Source organism: Calonectris borealis, chromosome 12 (genome assembly GCF_964195595.1).
Source record: "Calonectris borealis chromosome 12, bCalBor7.hap1.2, whole genome shotgun sequence".
Taxonomy (NCBI): domain Eukaryota; kingdom Metazoa; phylum Chordata; class Aves; order Procellariiformes; family Procellariidae; genus Calonectris; species Calonectris borealis.
In genome coordinates this window covers 11,662,854-11,684,218 of record NC_134323.1, presented here as the reverse complement: position 1 = coordinate 11,684,218, position 21,365 = coordinate 11,662,854, and the positions used below count along the sequence as shown (strand labels likewise).

The window sequence follows — 21,365 nt, the reverse complement described above, 5'->3', positions numbered from 1 at the left end:
TGATCATTCAAAAAGCAGTTCAGTATTATTTCAAAGTTTATATTAAAATAATTCTACAAGATGACAATTGCTTTTTAAATGTACTGCATGAAACAAAAGTGGTATAAACAGTTTTCATTGTAACTACATAAAATAAGGCACATTATAATTATAATACTAATCTCTTCGTACATTAGCCTTAATAATTTGTGTCAAAATGACAGTTTATTGCTTTAGATCTACTATGGTAAATGCTATACAAAATTTGGAGATGTAAAAATAACTCCAAGTACAGCCACATACTGCAAAACTGCAATGTGAAATTCTGCATTAGACTCATTGAAAATACTTGCACCCAATACAAATTTTACATTGCTTTAGTTTTTAACTTCCTAACTTAATTCAGACTGAAACTTACTCTCCAGCATTTTAGAGGTCTTAGGCAATGACTTGCTATACAAAAGTGATTTGCAATACTTAAGTTTATTAAAATATCTTGTTTCACGTTAATTAAAGTATTTCAGATTATGCTGCCCAGAAAGGGGTCTTTTCAACATTCCATAATCCATACATTTTAAACATACGAAGCATCACAAAATAAACATATGCACATTTACTTTCAAACAAATTCAATATGAATACAGTATCTACAGTGCTTCAAAGTATACATGATTGATCTACCATCATGGAGGAGATCAAAAATTTGATATCAAGTCACACAGCACCGAAGGAAACAAGCTACCTCTTCAATACTGAAGTTGTTTTAATCTAAAAGGGAGAAAGAAAAAGAGGTCAGACTGAACAGTAACATGCAACATTAAGAACATTTAATTACTTGAGCAGTTTCTCAAACCTTAGTTTAAGAGAGAGATCTGAGTTATGTGAGATAAAAATATTTTCTCAGTGATGTAAAGAGAGACATGCAAATGCGAAGACTTCCAAAATAACTGGTTGCACAAAGAAGTCTAACTATTTTGTGCAAAATGCATAAACACATACTGTAGCTATTTAGAAATCAAAGGAGAAGCAGTTTGATTTAGTAAGAAAATGCCAGTACGTAACTGAAGCTCAGTTCCACAGGAATGGAAAGCAGAGGCCTTTTGAATGCCAGCCTTTCCATTGATACGTGTCTATTCCACTAAATACCTAGACCCCAATCATTTTGCCAACTGGATGTGGTATTTCAACAATTACCTTGAGACCTCTCCTTCAGCTAGTTAGAGATGCTAAACAGAAGCCAACGCATGACTGTTCCACATGGGATGCACTTAAAATTGACTATGCTCTGAACTAGAGACAGTTACTTTTGTTTGTACTTTACTTCAAGTGTGTGAGCAAAATGAAATTGCAAATCGTTCTTTTTCAATTTTCACATTTCTGTTGGCACTATGTTCAAGTCTCTAGTTTATAAAAATGTAACAGCACAAGTCTAAATTTAGCAGACATGTATATGACTCAAACATTGTTCTGCTTGCCTCACTGCTCTTGCTCACACACAGATCTTAAGCATCAATGCCACACAATGGATCTATTTGAATCGGATCTTTCGCTAATTATCAATAAACGGAAGCAGACTCAAAACATTCTGAAGCAAACAATGTTGCTTCCAGTGTTTTCAAGTAAAGAGAAGTAGACAAAGCAACAGAAATATGAATCATCACCTGCACTTGTTCAATTTTTAATTCCCATTCAAAATATCTTCCAAAAATATCAGTCATCTTTAACGATAACCTCCACTAACTAGCTGAGCTGTGTATTTTAGTCTCCTTTACCTTAAGAGGCTTCTATCCTAAAATTAATTACCCTTTAGCTTATATTTGTAATCTTTCATCACTTCATTAAAAAAACTGAGCAGTATTTTATATTCATAAAGAGACTGATCCATGTTTGCTGCAAATAGGTTCACTAGAATGACAACTCATAAATTGAGGTTTTGGTTATTCGCTGCAAAATTTGCAAGTGTTTAAGTAAACTTTGTTTACCTTCTTAGAAGTTCCTTAGGTGACAAGCCTGTGGTATCTGTATCACTAAGGCTGTCACTGCTATCTGCAGTGTCTGAGCTGCTGTCTTTTTCTGATTTTTTATTCTTGTGTTTTCCTTTGTTTTTCTGTTTCTTATGTTTCTTTTTCTGTAAAGAGAAGAGAAATAAACCCTTAATTCATTGTGAAAGACTTGGGTTCTTTTGAAAGGCAGTAACAGCAAAAAGTTGATTTCAGTGTAGACTCCAAGCTTAACTGAAACAGAACACTTAACAATGACTCTTTTCCACTACTCAGACTGAGATAAAAAAAATATACCAAAGTCACCCATTTCATCCCAAGCACTCAACCCCCCCTAAAATAGAAATTTCATTATTATTATTTGTATACAAGCCATGAATTATATGCAGTTCTCAGAATATGCCTGACATCTTCAGCATACAATATTAAACTACCCACAATACTGTATCTCTAATGACATTGTATATATGGAAAAAGCAGCACCCGAGTTGGATAATTTTCTGAAGTTCAGGTTTCAAGAAATCTGAGAAACTCAGTTGCTTAAGTTCTATTCCCAGCATATCTATTTTCTACAACCTAGCATAAATAATAAAAAATTTTCACTGGCAGATCAAAGAATGAATCAACTGTTTATTTAAATTAAATACCTTTTCCTTTTTGTGTTTGTGTTCTCTCTTAGTCTTGTGTTTCTCTCTGTTCTTCCTATGTTTTTCTTTCCTACTAGGCCCAGGAAAACTTGCTGGCACCACTGGTTCTTGTTGCCAAGTAGGGCCTAAAGCGCAAAGCAAATGCGGAAACAAAAAAAAATGACCAAAAAAAGGTAATTTTATTATTAAATTCTATATTACTTTTAATCTAATAGGATAGTTAAAAAAACCCCCCAAACCCTAAGCTTTCAAATGGAAATGAAATGTCTAAAACTCCTAACTGCAACCTTCCTATTGTAATTAAATGCCTCTGCAATCTGTTATTAAAAGAAATTGCAAGGCTGGTCCTGTATTTTCACTACAATTTTTCAATCATTGCCTCTATAGAGCTACAACAAAGTTGGTACACAGACAAAGAGGTTCCTGCTAGCGGATCACAGCATGATAACAAAGCATTTGCTGATGCCAGTTTGACATAACATAAATGCCAGTTTGGCATTTAAGAGGTAAAGCCTATTCACAAACGTTTTTTAAAGAGAAATATCGTATATCTTACATACAACTTCAATATGCAGAATTTACACACTAGAAGTCTACAGAACCTACCAGAAGAAAAAGCTGGAGGCAACTTTGGTCCAAATTCCTGTGTTGCATCCAGTTCCTGCTTTGAAGTAGGCAACAAAGAAACGCCAGGATCAGCTGTAGCAACCACATTCTCTATGAAAAAAACAAAAACTTCTTTATTTGGAAAGAAAATAAGGTAACACTTTTTCGAAGAAGTGCTGAATGAAGTCAAAGGAGGCTTTCTAAAAACCTCTAAGAAAGCAAATTGATCAGCATCCTCTACCTCTGTGGACTGCTTTGGCTAACCGGATAGCTGACATTCTCAAACATGTCAACATACTGTTTGGGTTTTTTTTATTTTTAATCAAAATTTACCTTTTACACCATACAATTACTAATTAAATTAATATCAGTGCACGTGTTTGCTTTCATTTAGTAATGCAGTACTACTTTTCCATTACTTAGAATGAATAAAAGACTCCACGAGATGTATAAAGTTAATAAACACTAGAAGTTAGATGTTAACAGAACTGTGACAGTAAGTGGACGAAGTACTTCCATTGTAAGTTAAGTATATTGTACATTTTGTTAATTTAATGACATTCTGAAAATACAGGAACTTTTTACAGCTCGCTTATTCAATTTTACTAAGAAGTAGAGTAAACGATTGGTCTTCTCCCTCTCTTGTGGAAGTATTCTGGCAACTTTATAACTAGAATACAAACAAAATGCAACTTTTTGATGTCTTAGTAAAATTATTCCAACATTATATTTTACTGGAATGTCAGTATTTAGAGAGTGAATTTAATTAACAAAGAAATGCAAGTTATTTATTTCTGAATTTGTCAAATATCCACCACAAGACAGTCATAATTTATCAACCTATCTTACAATTTATCATAGGTATAAAAGTTTCCCTGTATTTCTCAGTGAAGTATGCTCTAACGTTAAATGTTTTCTTCCTCCTCACCGTTTAAGAAGCGTACGCCATAGGGCAGTTTGTTTGTTAAATCTATGCAAGACACATGGCAACGTAAGTAACGCTATAACACGCAAGGCCTTATTCAGTGATGATTATTCACATTTTCTACATGACCAGCTCCACCAATGCCAGATGATCTGCACAAGAGCACTGTCCTAGCAGTTCTGGAGTATTTGATTCACAAATGAAGCTTTTACAAGATATTTATAAAAATGCACATCCACTAAGTACTACCTTGCACATTAGATAAAGAACTGTCTGGTAGATCAACTTGCTTGGTGGTTTCTGAATCTATTACCGACGTAGTTGGTTGCTGTTCTTCATCACTCTCTTCTTCAGAGGAAGATGATTTTTCATCTGAGGAACTCACAAAGATGGCCTTAAATAAGTCCATGGATGGTCTGCTTTCTTCTTCCTGATCCTTATCTTCATCAGCTACCTGCAAAACAGCATCATAACAAACTGTATTTAAACACTAAAGAAACTAACAATCTCTCTTTGATACAACAACTTCAAACATGCTGATGTGTATTTACAAAACACTCAAATATCACAATAGCTGTGAAATATACAATCTTAGGAACTGCTAGTCGAAAATAGTAAAACCCTGAAATGCTGCTAAACTAAGTCAATGTCCTGTAAAGGGTAGTGCAATTTGTGCTACGCAGGCAGTTGAAAATAAATCTCCAGATATTATAAATTCTAATTCATTAATTCAAACTTAAATTATACACTACTAAATTCAAGCAAAAGGAAGACATCGCCCTTCTCCCCAAAGTATGCACCTTCCTCCATTCAAAGCAGGGGAAAAAAAAAAAATTCTGTGCCTGTGAGTGACTGAATTTAACTCCCAGACTGCTGAGTTACATTTTATCTTCTCTTAAGCTGCTACTTCAAGTATAGTCATAATTGATGTCCTTGTATGCTGTAAGTGTTTTACATCTCAAAGTTATAACTGCAAAATTCTTCAAAGTATAATCTCACATCCTTGCTTATCCTGAGTTGGCTCTTCTGCAAACTGATCTGTATTAAATCAATTCATACATTACCCAACCTTATTTCAGGCTTGTGAAGGTTTACAGCTATTCCCCTTTAAGTTCAAACACCGTTGTAAACTCACCTCAGTGGGAAGAGTTTCACTCGACCCAGTTCCACATACTTCTGTTGCTGGCACTGGTGGCTGCTGCTGAACATCAGCTTTTGATCTAGCAAGACTAATGAATTCACTGATAGAATCTTTTTTCTCCTTCTCTTTATCTGACACATCCCATCTTGAAGGTTTCTTTGCTTCTAAAAACATCCCAAACATTCAAATCAGTTGCATGCCAAATTATCCTGCATTTCATGGCCTACTTGATTTTAAATTACTCTGCCTCTTCAGTATAGTTTGACATTTTTAAAATCTTTCTAATGAGTATCTGACCTATAAAGGTCTTCTAGGTAGAAGAAATTAGCATAATATCACTGACTTCAGTTTTTTTGTCACTGAATTTATTTTCAATTTGTTTGTTTGGATTTTTTTAATTAAAAAAAAATCAGGTGGAGAAGTTCTCCATGATAAAGATATGCTTTTTCTATACTATTATCTCATTTATAGCTAAATGAATAGAGTGACAACAAACTTACTGTTGAGACTGTTATTCTGTTGGATTTTTTCATTTGTTGCTTGAGTTACAGATGTGGTGGGCTCAGGCAGAGTTAAGAAATTAAACACAGAATACTTGTCTCGTTTCACTTTTGGTAACCCAACAATGGAAGAACTAGAGGGAAATAGAATTGTTTGTTGATTATTGTTTTCAGCAGAGAAAAGGCCTCAAATTATCTACAACAAGCTGAAACACGTACAGTAGTCCTTAAAATGCATACTATTTTGCCAGAGCTCACCATGTTTAATGAGGCAAATAAAAACATTAGGCAGTTCTATATTACATCTATTATGACACAAAAAGAAAACATCAAGCCAGATTTTCCACAAGTATATGAAAAACCCAGAATTTTCAAAAAGTGTTGAAAATATTAGTATCAATCATCTTACTCAGGATATGGATCAGGAACATTAAATCTTTTACACAACAGCTTTTCAGGATGCCATTCAAACTTGTCTCTTGTGAGTTTGCCAAACATCTTCATCTTCACAGCAGTTTCCTTATCATCAATATCATTCTGAAAAAAAAGTCAAACATTTATAGCTGCTAAATAAGTTAACAACTTACTAAATTGACTATTACTGTTGTAAGACTTAAGAACAGGACAGAAACATAAATATTTAAGTGTAGTTTAACAAATCACTGCTTTATGTGCAGTGAGTGTTTTCAAAAGTTTGCTAAACAGAAGGGCAACAAAACATTGACATTATATCTACAAAAGAGCTTTAAAGAAAAAGAATTTTGAAAGTCAGGGTTAAGGCAGCAACTGCAGCTCCAATGTGCTAGAAGATTGTAAACAGTATATACCTCTTGGTCCCGAGGAACTTCAACTTTGTCAACATCATCTTCATATTTGGCCCGGGTAAACCTGGATGACAATGTTGAATTTGAGGATTTGTAGAACATTGCTGCACGGAAGAACTCCTCTTGTTCTCTTCCTCGCTCCCATTCTGTCATACTCGGGTCTAAATAATGCTCCAATGTATCTACTATAAGATAAGGAGAGAAATGCTTAGCAGAGATTACAGCTTACTTAAGTCTGATGCTTTTCAAACAAAAAATAAGGTAATAAGCAAACATCCTTGCAAGTATTTAATGAGTATTTAGTTTAAGGATAGTATTAATCATTTTCCAAATGCAAGACATTTTTTTAAATAATTTTACTTGTAATGCTGACTCCTTACTCACTGCCCTCTAAGGAATGTTCAAAATACTTAATGGATTTAATAAGTGTTTAAAACAGAAAACATAATCCAAAGCTTTATCAAATAACTAAAACACAGAACAAAAAAAGTTAACCAGTAAATAAGCCTGACCAGGCTTTGGTAACTTCAGGGAGCTTTCTGGTGCCCACTGATAAGTATAGAATTTGGACACAGGTTTTTGTAAACAATGCAGACCCTGTTTAAAGCAATAGGTTCAAATTTGCTCCCAGAAGGAATAAGAAATAACACCAGCCAAGCAAAGACACTCTTACAAACAGAATCTTCGTCAGTCAAGTTATTTAAATATTTCTGCATTTTCATTATTATGGCTAAGGAGGCACTTACAAGTCATAAGAGGTTACTCAATTTTACACGGGGAAAAACCCAGATCTGAATGGAGGAACTATGGGTTCAAAGTTCAAGTAGTCTGTCCCAATGCGGTAACCAGAAGAGGCTACTGACCAGGAAATCTTTTTTCATATAGTGAAAGGGATTATTTTAAAAAATCCTAAAATAACAAAACTAGGTTTTCTACCTGACACGATACTCTTTCCTCTGCAAAACTTTGCTGGTGCCCTTTTTCTTCTTCCCCAATAGCCCCTTTATATTTTAAAATTTAAAAACAAACCAACCCTTATTTTTTTATTTTAAGACAATCTAGATTCACCTGCTGCTGCTGATCTCCCTAGATCAGATTTCAGCTTTTTATACTTTACAGAAAAACCACAGTACTGGGGAACTCACCACAATGCATTGTTAAGTACCTGGTTTAACATCAGTATCATTTAATAGCAAAAACCTAAACAAAATGGAAGGAGACTGAAACAGCATAAAAAGAGCAGATGAAGGGGGTTGGGTTTTTTTGCTCTGCCTGTATGCTATGATTTTACAGCCACAAATTTTTCTGAGAAAAACATAAGTGACAATGGCAGTTTGAGTATCCAAAGGACACGTAATACAAGCTTCGACAAGTGTAAACTACTTCATTCACTCTCGGGTCCTTAACTCCTCTGGAAGTGCAGGTTATGGGTTTTCTTTTGATTTTTCCTGTCTTGTGTGGGAAAAGACAAAAAACTGCCGTTCTACTGTGACCCGATAATCTTTCTGCCTTTATAGGATCTGTCAGTTTTACTCCTCAAAGAGAAACAAACTAAAGGAAAATGCTTGTTCCATGCATAGTTTATGGTACTGGCCAAAGCTGAAGTCTGGCAAATGAAAGAAGGGAAACCCAGAAATACAGGCAGTTAAGTAGAATATCCTGGAGAACTTCACTTCTGATAGAGCACAAAAGTTTGAAATGTAATGCCTAAAATCAAGTCTTCCTGACACTTAAAATTACTGAGCACTTTTCCTGAAGTCACACAATTAAATATCAGTAAAAATTTTTTTTAATATGGCCCTAAAAAGAAGTAGAGACAGGAATGTTGTGAAATTCAGGAAGAGAACTCACAGTGAACATAAAATGCATCATGACAAAAAAGGGGAAAAAAGAAAAGAAAAAAAAGAAATCAAGAAATATTTTTTCAGATAAAAATTAAAATGTCAGGATTAATCTGTTACCTTACCGATTAATCAGTTACCTTTTTCTCCTTGTTTAAGACTTTTCACAAAACTTTCATATCTTTTTTGTTTTTCTGGATTTCTGGCAAATGGTTTGAAGTCACTAGAACCGGCATTTGCTAACTGCCCCCCCAACAACATTTGCCATTTGTGAGAAGCATCATCTGGGGAGGCTGGCTGGAATCTGCTATTTCGTGATTGCTGAGGCAATATTTTTGCTTTCATTTGTTGTTCAGATGCTTGTTTCACTTCTTTGAGTCTTTCTCTATCTTTCTCAGACAGATATTCCAAAACAGAAGGAGCTGGACCTAAAACCAAAAAAAGCAGTAAGAGATAAATAGAAATGAAAAATTACTACCACTATTTCTGCCACTTTAGTGGAGGGAAAAATCCTACCGCTATGCATATATATTCAGAGAAAATGCTCTTAAGCAGCAATAAACAGTATAATGGCAGAGATGGCAGATAAAAAATTGGCCACTATTGCATCTTTTATGCTATTTACCACATATTTACATATTACTTTATAAACTTTACTATTATAGGTATAAATGCAAACCACATTTAAAAATTACCTTTTTAGTGAATTTGCATATATTTCAGTGAAACCCCTTTTTACAGGGGGAAAAAAAAAAAACTCACAGCCTACTATATTCCGAATTCATATTAAGGCCAGAAAAAAAAAAGAAAAAAGAAAACAAAACAACACAACAAAACACAATCCCACACATACTTTTCATGTTTAAAAGATTTAAGTAAATGAAAATACAGGCAGATATGTCAACAATTCATCTGTTGAGATGAAACTGAACAATGATAAGGTAGTCTAGCTAAGCCAAGTAGATTTAGTATGTTTGTATTAGAAAATAGTGTTCAAGGCTAGACCAAACTTTTACTGTTACATAAACAAACAGGGGACCTGAAACACAAGCAAAGGTGTGGTCACATACATCAATACCTTTTAGACCAGTCTCTCCTAGTCGTTCCCTCCTCTGAGATGCATTCAAAGCGTGCCTGCTTTGTTGTGTCGTATCACTCTCAAGTTTTCCAGTCGATTCCTCTAATGCCTTCCGTAAATGGTAGTTTTCATTCCCAGCTGCTATCACAGGTCGAAAGTAATGGACTGGTCTGTAATTTCGTGGCAGGTCAGGTGGTGGATAAATCTTGGTGGGGGGACAACAAAACAAAAATCCACTAAGAGAGAGATACAACTTCATATTTAACACTTAAAAATGTGTTTCAGAAAAAAATCACCTCAATCTAAAAATTCCTCAATTTACATCTTGGCAGTAGAAACGGTTATTACAAGCTACTAATTGTTTTAGACCCAGTCAGTAAATGGCATCGTAATACAAACTATGGGAACAAACTGTTATATTGTTAATATGTAATGATTACAAAAAATAGGAAAACATGCACATCAAGCTGCAGCAAAATTAACAAGAGTCTTAATATGCATTGCTTTTATTTGAGAAAGTGTTCTTGGTGTTGCTTAATAATTAATTTTTTTTAAAAACAGAAGTCACATAATTTAATCAATTAATTGAACTACTGAGTACATCTGTGCTTACTGTATTTTAATGTCTTTCAAAGTCCTTTTCCCCCACGTTCTTCCTTCAAGCTCTGTTACTTTAAAGGTTATCCCTGCTGTGCCTCCTATACGATGCAATTTTATATACCACGCAAATGTTCTTCCTTTTTCTTCATTAGAAAAAGGACCATGTCACACAATTCTGTTTGTCATTCTAATTTATGCAAATATATATGGCATAAATGATGCAAACCTGAGAATAGGGCTAACAAATTAACTTGTCACCAAAATAATGAAGTAGCTGAAGCATGGGGCCTGATTTTTACAGAAAACTGGATATTACATCTGAAAGATCTAGAAGCAAAAGATGTACATCTTTTTATTTCAAAGTTAAATCAAACCATTCCTCCACCTTTATGCCAAATAACAATGGACAGTGTGGAAAGCATTTGTTCAAAGCCAGTACACAGGCAAAGTTTAAATTCATCCAGTAGTCTGACAAATTTTAGGTTTGTATTGAATAGCTGTAATTTTGCTCATTCAGCAACCTTTATTTGCTGACCAGAACTTTTATTTCTAAGAACATAAAAAACATTGAGCAACAGTAAAGTCCATACAGCTCATGTCAATTTGCTGATGTTATTCTTATTGATAATACAATATCAGTATCTGCTTACCTTGCTTGGAGTTGAAGATTTTGATGCCAAGGAAAAACCATCCAAGATCTTGCCTATATATTTAACTTCTCTTTCAGACCCTACAAAATGACCATAGGGTTGGTCAATATTTAAAACATGTTTGGCAAAAAGCATTTTTTCCCAATATTTTCTATTTTTCAATATATTTCATGAAGCATAATTGTAGTTCTTTGTCTTCACTGCCTTTCATTTAAACTTAAGCGTTCTGAATCTGGATTATATTATACAGCTAAAAAACTACTACCAGAGAGATTGCTGAAAGATGAACATGGCTAATAGTGAGGCAACGGTATCACTACTGTGCACAGCTAACATCATAAGTGCCATTAATTTTGTACAACTAACATCAACAGGTACTCTAGAAATCACTACAGTATTTCATGCACTTAAGAGCTGCACTAAAAATAAAGTGGTATCAAGATAAAATTTACAAGTGTTATTTGAAAATACACAAGTATATAAAAAAAAATTCTCTTCACAAGCATTGGGTCAGATTTTGTAGCCATGATTCACAATCAGTCGTTTCCTTCAGTGGAATTGAATGCTGTATCTCACAAAGCAGCACATATTGTCCTTTTAAAAACATAATTTGGGGGTTTAAACTACACTGGGGTTAGTGAAGGACTGTGGAAATTATTTCCAGATTTGGACACTTCAATACAGAAAGAAGACTAGATGAAGTTTCAGATATCAGAGCTAGAAGATACTAGTCCACTGAAAATTAAAATATTTGCAAAATAAAGGCTACACATAGAACTACAGTTCTTACTTTTTTTGGACTTATACTGCTTAGGCGCTGTCCAGCCATACAAGCCATCTCCAGGTTCTTCATCTTTTAGAACTGTATCATATTTTGACAGTGTTTCAGTTGCATAAATATCATCATCTTCTTCCTCTAAGGCTCCTACACCAAAAGCCTAAAATATATTTTAAATAAAAATAATGAGAATTCAAAAGTGTAAAAATAATACTTTTAAGTCATATGTCAGAACACATCTACATGTATATCTATCCATCTATATTATATAAGATGTCCAGTATACATATATATACTGGGAAAAATATACAGCTTCACAAAAAAAAAGTGCTACCAACTAGTGAAAGAAAAAAAAAAACCTCACCGAACACAAAAGCAAACATATTCCACTGCCTTAGCAGGGAAGAATAGTGAGTTTGGTCCGTACAGAATGAGGACAGCAGCTTAATTCCATAAGGTAATATCTGCAGTCTGACTAACAGCAGGTTAAGTTCTCAAAAGGAAAAAAATGTAAGTTGGCATGAAAATTAAACAAGTATAATTCCCAGAAATATAAATTGACGGTGCTTCTGCATAAGAACAACAAATACCATGGAGGGAAGCAAAACCTCTCTAGCTGACAGATTCAACATTACTGAAAGTAAAATTGACAAAAAAAAATGTAAATGAAAAACATACTGGATATTAACTTTCTCTAATCAAAGTCACACAAGAATTTTCTCCACCCAACTATTCAGAGTGTGGTATTTTATAGTTCTCTTTAACAATATCAATAAGTGAAAGCATTTAAGAGTTCTAAGGATTTGCCCACACCTTCGTACTAAGTTAAAAAAAAAAATTCCTGTTCTCAAACCACACTTAAGATTTCTTACAATAGCCCTACAATGACTGGGTGCCTTCCACAGAAGAAAAAACAAAATTTATTTAGTTTTTACTCCACTAATAATAGAATGCATTAAAAAATGTCCTTACCTGACCCGTAATACCTAGTTTTCTTCCTTTACTGTGTCTCAGATCACCAAGTAAATTGCTTGTGTCTTCAGAACCACCTGTGAAAAGATTCAGGTGTTCTCTTCCAGATACACCAAACAAAGCTTGTGAGGGGTCCAAACCCTTATAGCCAAGTCCATGGACATTCTCTTTTGGAGTCAAATCTACAGGCATTACATCTTTTGGCGCAAATGTCACATTCTCTGGCTGGTATTCATCCTCTTCATCCTTGTACAAAATAAAAGTATATAACAGCAAATATGACTAAAAGTTTTGGATGTTGAGCTTTTACAACATTTAGTTAACATGAGACTAGGCAAGTTTGCATTTCCTAAATTATATATGAAAATATGTATGAACTACACATACTTAGGTAGCAAAAGAATAAATTTAGTTACATTAAAACCTTTCTTCACAATAAGCATAAGTATTTATGAATACTTTTAACAAAACTTGGAACTGCATGTTAAAATACTGTTCAAAGACATCAAAGAATTTTTCTTTTAAAATGTGTTAGCACACATTCTTACAAAAGTCAACAAACAACCTTTGCCTGTTCAATACCTCAGAACCCTCAGACAGTCCAGGTGGTAATGCACAACCATATACTTTCACTGCAGGGTCTGTAAGAGACATAACAGCATCCTATTACATTACAATTCTTTATTAAATTTCTCTAAGATTAAAGAAACAGACCAAATAAAAGGAGGTTTTAAAATGAACTTTCTAATCAGTCTATGAATGCTAACTTTCATGAATGAGTTCAGGAACTTCACTGAACTTACCAGGTTTCTGCCTGCGTGGCTTTCTTTTGACTCGCGGTCCAATTCCTTGTCCTTCTTTCCAGCCCATTTTTCGTAACAGTTCAACCCCAATTGTTATTCTAAGAAGAAAACAAAAGGAAAAAAAATTACCTCAAACCACATTTTTAATATTTATTGAGAAATAATATATATATAGACCATTCGAAATTATGTTTTTATACCCCACTTTAAAATCAGATCTGAATGTATCAACATTTGCATATATACTACATCCCAGTTTGTAAAAGTTTACCTGGTACAAGTTTGCACATATGAAACAAAAATCCAGGTGGAAGCCACTTAGAAAGTGTAACACTGCAGATCTTCCAGTCTTTTTCATGGATTACTGTGGTCAAACTTTACTTTTCTAACCAATACAACACTTCTAAGTGAAAGGAATTGTTTGGTTAACCTTTATTTAAATTTACTTACTTTGATGGTCCTATTAAATCATCAAATGCGGTGGTTCCTGGAATGGCAGCAACTACTCCTGCAATCTGTCTAGCTTTCTCTTTTATTCTGTCTTTAGCTTTGGATGCAAAATCATCTGTGGTTGTAATATCTTTTGGTGCTATCCCAAATTCACTAAGATCCTGGAAAATATAGACAAAATGGAAAAATTTAGATTAAAAATGTCTTCCTCAGATGCTTACTTACTGTAATGGTAAAGGAAAGAAAACGGGCTATGACCCTCATATTAGCTAATTTTTTCAAGCCATTTATATGGTTGCTTTTTCAATAATCTGAATGGTCATATTTTAAACAGCTTCAAAAGTATTTGTATTTTCTGATAAAGAAAGTGAAAGGGTTGAGTTCTGGTTTTTTTTTAATGTTGAGACCACAGGAGATTCCTAAGTGAATCTACAAAACATCCTATAGGACCTAGCAGTATAACACTGTATATAATTTTAAAGTTACTTCCATTTTTGCTGTTTAAGTTCTTTACAAGATTTCATTGCCTGAAAAACCTGCTGTCATGGCAACTACTTCCAAAAGATCTGTATTCCTTTCTAAATTTACCTCTTCATCCATGAAGTCTTCTGGTCCAAGAATGGTTCTGTCTGCTCTCTTCTGCCGTGATGATACAAAAGCTGAAGGAGTCCATCCTTTAAAGAAAGTAAATATCTAAGTAAGGTACTGTAAACTGCAACATAATATTTGAAAACAATTCAAACATTTCACCTTACACCTTAAGGATACGTCAAGGGAACATCTATAAAACTGCAGTCCAAAAACTCAAGGGGAAATAACTTCAACAATACCGTTTCAACTATTTACAGTATAACGAATAGCACAAAAAATGCTTAATGACAAGTTACTTTGTTTTCACTAACATTAAATTATGGTCATCAATTAACCCTTCCAGGAAGACACAAAAATACCTTACCTTCCTTTGTGCCAACAGTGTTAAAGTAACCAGCAGAGAAACCACCAGTAAATGCTCCATGGAAACGCTGATATCGTCCCTTTGCATCTTTAACAGTCTGTTCTTGAAGAGGAACTGGCTTTTTAATTCGATCACCTACAATCAGATAAATCAGAAACTATGTCACAACACTGCATAAAGAATGGACTCTCCACTTGCTCCGGACGACATTTTTTCCTCGCAATTAAGAACTGGATCAAACAGTAGCCACCCTGAACTGGAAAGCATCAGCAGTTTACATTTATTCCCACCCTACTTTAAATTACACTGTTGATGTACACTGCTAAAGTAAAAGCATGAAGTTAGAAATAGATAGAAATCCTAAATTCTAACGAGTTCCAAGAATGTTTTTTTTTTCCCGTGAAAGGACACTTTTAGTTGTTAAGTATGCAAGACCCTTAACAGGATTTCATCACTTAAGTAATTGTCTTGAGAAATTACACCACATCAGAAGTGTCCAAAACAGAAACAAAACACAAAAGCTATCCACTTTGACGTAAACATTTACACCTTCTTAACAATATTTCTATGAATTAAGTGGCACAGACTCAGGACTGGCAGAAGTTGGACGATGTGGAGTCCGTCTCACGAATATAAGTGTAGGACGTTCACATTAGTATAACTGCATACGCTTGAGCTGTTATGTTTGAACGCTACTTTTTTTTGAGGTTTGGGGAAAGGACAGAAAGAAAGACTTCCCAGCTCCCACCACAGCAGTGCCGGCACAAACCCTGAGGTACCCCAGGCCCACACCCGCATGCCGGAAAGCCGGTGTAGTGCTGGGAGGGCCTTTGTACATTCCTGTCGCGGGAAACCTGCCTTCCGTTCCCTGTTTCACCCCGTGGCCCCTCGCCCAGGGCCAGCGCCAGCACCCCTCTCGCAGGCCAGCACGGCTGCCAAGGCAGGCCCTACGCCCCACGGCAGCAGAAGCGGGAGGCAGGTCTGCGCTAGGCCCTCACGCCACCGGTTCCCCGAAGTGAAGGCCGTAAGGAGGCGGACAGCAGCCCCGGACCGAGCCGAGCCGAGCCGAACCGAACCAGGCTGGCGGGCCCTCCGGGACACCCCGGCCCCAGCGCCTCACGCCGGGCTGCCTCCCGGCCCGCGCTGCTCCCCAGCGCCCGCCACAACGCATGACGGAGGTACCCAGGAGGAGCAGGCGAGCTCCCTGGGGGTCCCTTACCCTCCTGCAGGGGATGCAGCGCGGTCCCATAGCTCGCCAGGTCCTCCTCCTCGCTATCACTGGACTCGGCCGCCGCCATCTTGCCGCGACGGTGGCTCGCGCAGGACAAAGCTGCGTCACGTGAGGGAGGCGGAGCGCCACCGCCTGCTCTGGGCGGGCCCGGCGGCTGGAGGAGGGGGAGCTTCGGCGCCGCCGCGTGCCCGGACCTCCCTTCAGAGACCGCGTTTGCTCCGCGCCAGCCCCCAGCCGAGGCAGCGCGCCTGGCCGCCGAGCCCAGCGCGGCAGCAAGGACCCCTCTCGGTCCCCGTCGCGGAGAGCATTTCCTGCGGGGAGCTACGGTGAAGCGGGGCGGCCAGCGTCCCGGGCCGCGCGGGGTCCCGCAGCGCAACCGGCGTCGGTTTAAGAGGTTACAGATCCCGGCATTTTCAGTGACTCCGGCCAGCCCGGAGAACTCTGTGAAGAAATGTGGAAAATGCTGCCGTGCGCTCCTCCAAATTAGTGGTCCGAAATGATGTTTGATGTCTTTAAAAATTGATAATGCTAGAAGATAAACAAACACTTGATAATCAACGGCCATTCGATCAACTACCTCGAAACATGTAAAGCACCAGATCAGGCCCACTCGCAAAACAGCTCAGGACTAAGGGCTAGGAAAAGGACAGCAAAAATTCTGTGAAACAGATTTTACTTGAATCAAGGTGTAAAGTGAACTCCACCCTGAATCAATATGATCAAAGGAGGTGTGGATTTAATTGAATTACAGTCTTTAGCAGATAATATGGCAAAATTTGGTTAACCACGTTGCTTTACGAGCTATTAAAAAAGAATGTGCACAGGGATGCAGGAGTCTCTGCATTCATATCATTACTAAAAGAGCTTTATCCCTCTACACTTTCAGGTATCTTTGCACCTCTTTGGGGAGTCTTGTATTATGAGAGAAACTTTGAATATATTTTATACAAAGACCACATAAGAGTCAATAAGTATTCACCGGTAAGACCCAAGTGTTCAAAATTTGGATTTTAATTTTGTGGCTTTCTACAGTGTTATCCATGAGAAACTTGTATGTCGATTTTGATTAATTTGATTTCTCAAGCTTACATTTTACCTTAATGCTCAGATTCACTACAAGCACAATATATTATAAATTTAAAAAACAAACAAACAAAAAAACCCAAACCACCACAAACCCAAACAAAAAACACTTCATTTTGTGCTGAAGATAGATTCTATCAGTCTGCAACTTTTGTAAGCAAATATCACCAGTTTCTTGAAATCCCTGAAAATAAATCACAACACAGTCTTGAGAAATTCCTGCCCTTAACAGATAAGACTTCTGCAAGTTTAGTGGCGTATTCTCTAACCCAGCATTTGTGTTTGTTTGTATACACGGAACTGGTTTCTTTCCAAGTGAAACTACCTGAGTTTCATGTGGTTTCAGGTTTCCATAGGAAATATTTACACGGTTTCATGCAAATAGGGAGTACTCTGTTTGATTTAGGTCTCTAATTCACTTAAAAACAATATAGAAGCCACAGACATTTATCTACATGCATTATCTTTTCTCATCATTACTAATTAGTAAGCAGTTAGCTAGAACATACAGTGGCAAAATGAGTTGTTGCTGTTTCTCTTTGTTTAGGAAATAATTGTTCCTGAATAGTCAATTCTATGTGACTTTGATGTAACACACAGGCTTAAATAAACCTTTTTTGCACAATGTTAACAGAAATCTTCTGAGTGTCTTGTCTGTTATATTCAAAGAGTTGGGATAATCAAATATTGAAGTTTTTTCCCTTTAAGGCTTTTATCAGATTAGAATTACTTTTGCATCCCAGTGGTATTTCCTTCTCCATGGTAAACTCTAACTCCTGTTTACAATTGTTAAACCAGGTGACAATTGCTATTTGTAGCTGTTAAACAAGACAGTAATTCCAGTGTCTTTTGATAATTGTAATAAAACTAAAATATTAGTAGGTCTGGATAGTTTATGTTTAAAATAAATTTTTTACAGTCATTTAGCTGGTGAAAAAAATTGAACATTTTTGATGAAAGTTCAAATAGTTGCCAGTACACATAAGGCTAAAATTGAGCCCCTAAGCGATAGACGGACTTCAGGCTTTAGTTTTCCAATACGTCTTCAACATCTGTTTTTGAATTAGTGCACCAAGAAGATCAAGAATGAAAGTGTCTTCCTACATCTTTTGTTATATTCTTTAAAACCAGTTCCTCAAATAGATAACTTCTTGTTGATTAGTTTTAAGTTATGTGAGTCACTGGAACTTCAGACTAAAAGCAGCACAATCGATATATAAAAGAAGGAAGCAAAATTTTGATTCATTTACAGGGGTGTTAAAAACATATTAAAGAAAAAAGGAAAACATAAATACAGGAATTATAAAAATACAATATTAAATACACTACCTTTTTATTTTTCAAAACACAGCAAAAAGAGACCGACAGCTTGACTTCACCTCTGCCTTACCTTGTGTTCAATGGGAATATTCCCCTGAATATTATTCCTACCAACACATGGCTACTGTCTCAGTTGATGAAACAGACACATGAAGTACAGACCCTGAGGTATTGTTTTAGCTTCTACAAAGTGCTAATTTTCATTTTTTAAAACAATGAACAAAAAAAAAAACAGATAACAAATATTGTCCTTAAGTACACAGATTTTCATCTATGGATCTCAGCTAAAGGCAAGGCATTTTCTGGGAAAAGGGGTGATGATTTTGCCCATGTTTGGCCTCAAGTTCTTAATTCCCACTGAAACTGCAATGTCTTGTTTCCAGTATGATCTCTCAGTAGCACCAGCAAAGCTGCAGTTAACACGTGCCCCACACTGTTAACTTGAAGAAGCAGCAGTGAAATCCAGTGAAATGCAGTGAAATCATGGCCATCCAAAGCCCTTATACTGAGTTTGTGCACCATTTTTATACCATTTTGCTATCACTAAGTAAATTTATTGGTAAGGAAACCTTCTACTGGGCACGTCTTACTTGCAGTTCCTGTCTGGTCAGTTTTCAATTAATCTGTCATAAAATGCAGAAGAACTTCTTTCGTTTATGAGAACACCTTCCCATTCTTTACTCTCAAACTTTTCTAACTTGAAAATATCCTACATCTTGTAAAGTTATAACAGTCTCAAAGCAGATTGACATCACTATTGCTATTGTGCCCCCATGCCCTTTTTTTGCCGTTCTCAATCTCTTTTTTTTTCCCCAAATACATACTTAGAAAGAGTTGGGGGGGGAATCAACCTATGATCCCTTTTCCTCTCTCCTCACCTAAAACTTCCCTACAGTAGCCAGACATTTGCTCATTAAGAACAGCAATCTTCAGAAATAAAGGATGATACTAACTTGACTAACTCTCTGCAGTTGAATTCATCAACTGTGAAGCTACAGGCTCTCAGGGTTACTGACAAAATCTTTTTGTCTTTCCTCTCAGAATAGAAGTTTAATATTCAAAGCCACCAACAATAGCAGAAGAAATATGTAACCATGTGTCAGGTTCAGAATTCAAGAATCTACTTTGAGAAACAGCAGGAGCTGATGCATTCTTCTTCCTTCATACAGTATCATTCTAACATGTGTGCTTTTGCTGATAAGCCTCTGGGTCTTTCTGGGACAAAAGCTGTCTTTGAGCACCTATTACCATCCTGTAGCTGCAAGGTCTGTAAAAATCACAAAGGTTCTCTTTCCAGAGAGCAGCACCTGTCCTTACTAAGTCAAACCAGATTTGTACCTTCAGTATGTAACAGTGCATCAACACACGTACCAGCAGGAAATTCATTTCCCAAACTGAGACCATTTCCTAGTGGCCAAAGAGAAGAGTAAAGATGGAATTTCATATATATTCACATATTTTTTCAAGATGGGGGAGGGGGAGAAGGACAAGATTGTCCAAGTGGAATGATACAAACATAACAGAAATATGGCACATAATGTGTACATGCACATATATATATATATCTTGTGTGTCTACGGTAAGGCTATCCAAATTCTGGTCCCTCTTACCTTTACTATTGTGGGACAAAATTTGGGACAACTCAAATTCTGCCATTCTGTGCCTGTTTTCAGCGTGGTCATTGTTTGGATCACCTGGCTGGTTTATCTCTGAAGATGCACAAAGCCAGATAGCACCGAGTTCTGTAAAAGAAAGAGAGAGATTTGATGCAGAGATAAGATTCATTGCTTTCAATTTCAATACTTTAGGCAAAACATACTGATTTTCTTTGGACGCAAGGTCTTAAGCATTTGATGCTTTCTCAGAGATAGTGACGCGTGCAGTGCACCAGATCACTGAATTTACTCTCTTCTAATATTAAAGATAAATATCAACCAAACATCTGCATCTATACACCCCCTTTTCTGAGTGCATGAGTTCCAGACTCCTAGCTTGTTATTACTCAATCTTTACAATGCAGCAAACCAAACCTTCCCACTAATATAATTGTGAGAAACTGAGAAAGTCTGCGGTATGAACCCATCTCTATTTAGGAATTCTAATAGCAACCAAAAAGCTACTGGAGACAAGATGTTTAACCAACTGGTGAGAAGAGCAGGGACATGTTTTTTTGAGGGTAGATCAGGTTTTGGAATGTTCTAAGCTGCAATTTACATTCCAGGGTCAGGGAGCACTCCCACCCAGTCATTACACAGCTCAGCCCTAGCTACTGAGACCATACAATCAACGTGTGCCTTTTGCAAAAAAGCATATTCACCACATGCAGACAAACGTACAGCGACTTACTTAAGAAATATGATATCAGTCCTAATGCAGTCACGTGAAGTACCCTTTATCCAAGTAAGGGGAAGGCACAGTCTAATCTGGCAGTTGTGAGAGTTTTAGGTGATATACCCAGGACACTAAAGATGGTGGAGGAAGCCTGTAAGAGCTAGCTTGGACTCTCCTGAATTTGCTGTAGAAATTTGCTGTGTGTAGCACTGCTGACTTTGTTTTATTCAAAGAATCCACCAGCAATGAAGAAAGGCTGCATTTTGTCACCAAGATATGTTGGAAGTTATCTTTGGTATTGCACTGTGCAGAAACTTCTGCAAATTTGTGTTTTACACATAACGATGATAATAGTCACTCGTCATGTTGTTAACTGTCTGACCCTTTGGCCTGGCTACAAACTCTTAGGACTTTATTTAGAGTAATAGCTGTAGCCTTTCAATGAGATCAGTTTTCAATAAATCCAGTGAAAGCAGTGCAAACTCCCAAGAAGGTCACATTAATACTTTAATTGCCAGATTGATTCAGCATGGCCTACACTGGCAAATTACTCATTTATCTCTCACTAACTCAAACTAATTTATATGTGTTGCATTGGAGTTTTACACTGATTTGCAAGATTTAAATTTTAAAATCCTTTTTAGTTTGGCA

General features: G+C 36.4%; 1 protein-coding gene across 2 annotated transcripts; it reads right to left on the bottom strand.

Moving 5' to 3' along the window:
* Nucleotides 1-443: 443 nt before the first annotated feature.
* GPATCH1 (G-patch domain containing 1) lies at nt 444-20,120 on the bottom strand. 2 transcript variants are annotated; one of them, XM_075161334.1, is made up of 21 exons: nt 19,994-20,120; nt 15,969-16,508; nt 14,750-14,884; nt 14,383-14,468; nt 13,795-13,955; nt 13,345-13,442; nt 13,124-13,182; nt 12,542-12,787; nt 11,582-11,729; nt 10,792-10,871; nt 9,542-9,746; nt 8,604-8,891; nt 6,626-6,807; nt 6,208-6,335; nt 5,799-5,932; nt 5,293-5,462; nt 4,407-4,611; nt 3,233-3,343; nt 2,627-2,751; nt 1,962-2,107; nt 444-747 (listed from the first exon to the last, which is right to left on the bottom strand). In XM_075161334.1, the coding sequence occupies exons 1-21, from the start codon at nt 20,037-20,039 to the stop codon at nt 726-728; spliced, it is 3,315 nt and encodes a 1,104-aa protein (XP_075017435.1). In that variant the 5' UTR covers nt 20,040-20,120; the 3' UTR covers nt 444-725. The 2 variants fall into 2 exon arrangements, with proteins under 2 accessions (XP_075017435.1, XP_075017436.1); XM_075161335.1 differs by having other exon boundaries at nt 6,626-6,804.
* Nucleotides 20,121-21,365: the final 1,245 nt, after the last annotated feature.

Excerpts from the sequence above, each read along its gene's own strand:
- GPATCH1 (XM_075161334.1), bottom strand. The coding sequence starts at position 20,039 with ATGGCAGAATTTGAGTTGTCCCAAATTTTGTCCCACAATAGTAAAG. Across the intron at positions 14,469-14,749 it reads CACTGTTGGCACAAAGGAAG|GATGGACTCCTTCAGCTTTT; the intron begins GTAAGGTATTTT and ends CTTTCTTTAAAG. Across the intron at positions 10,872-11,581 it reads GCAGTATAAGTCCAAAAAAA|GGTCTGAAAGAGAAGTTAAA; the intron begins GTAAGAACTGTA and ends GTCATTTTGTAG.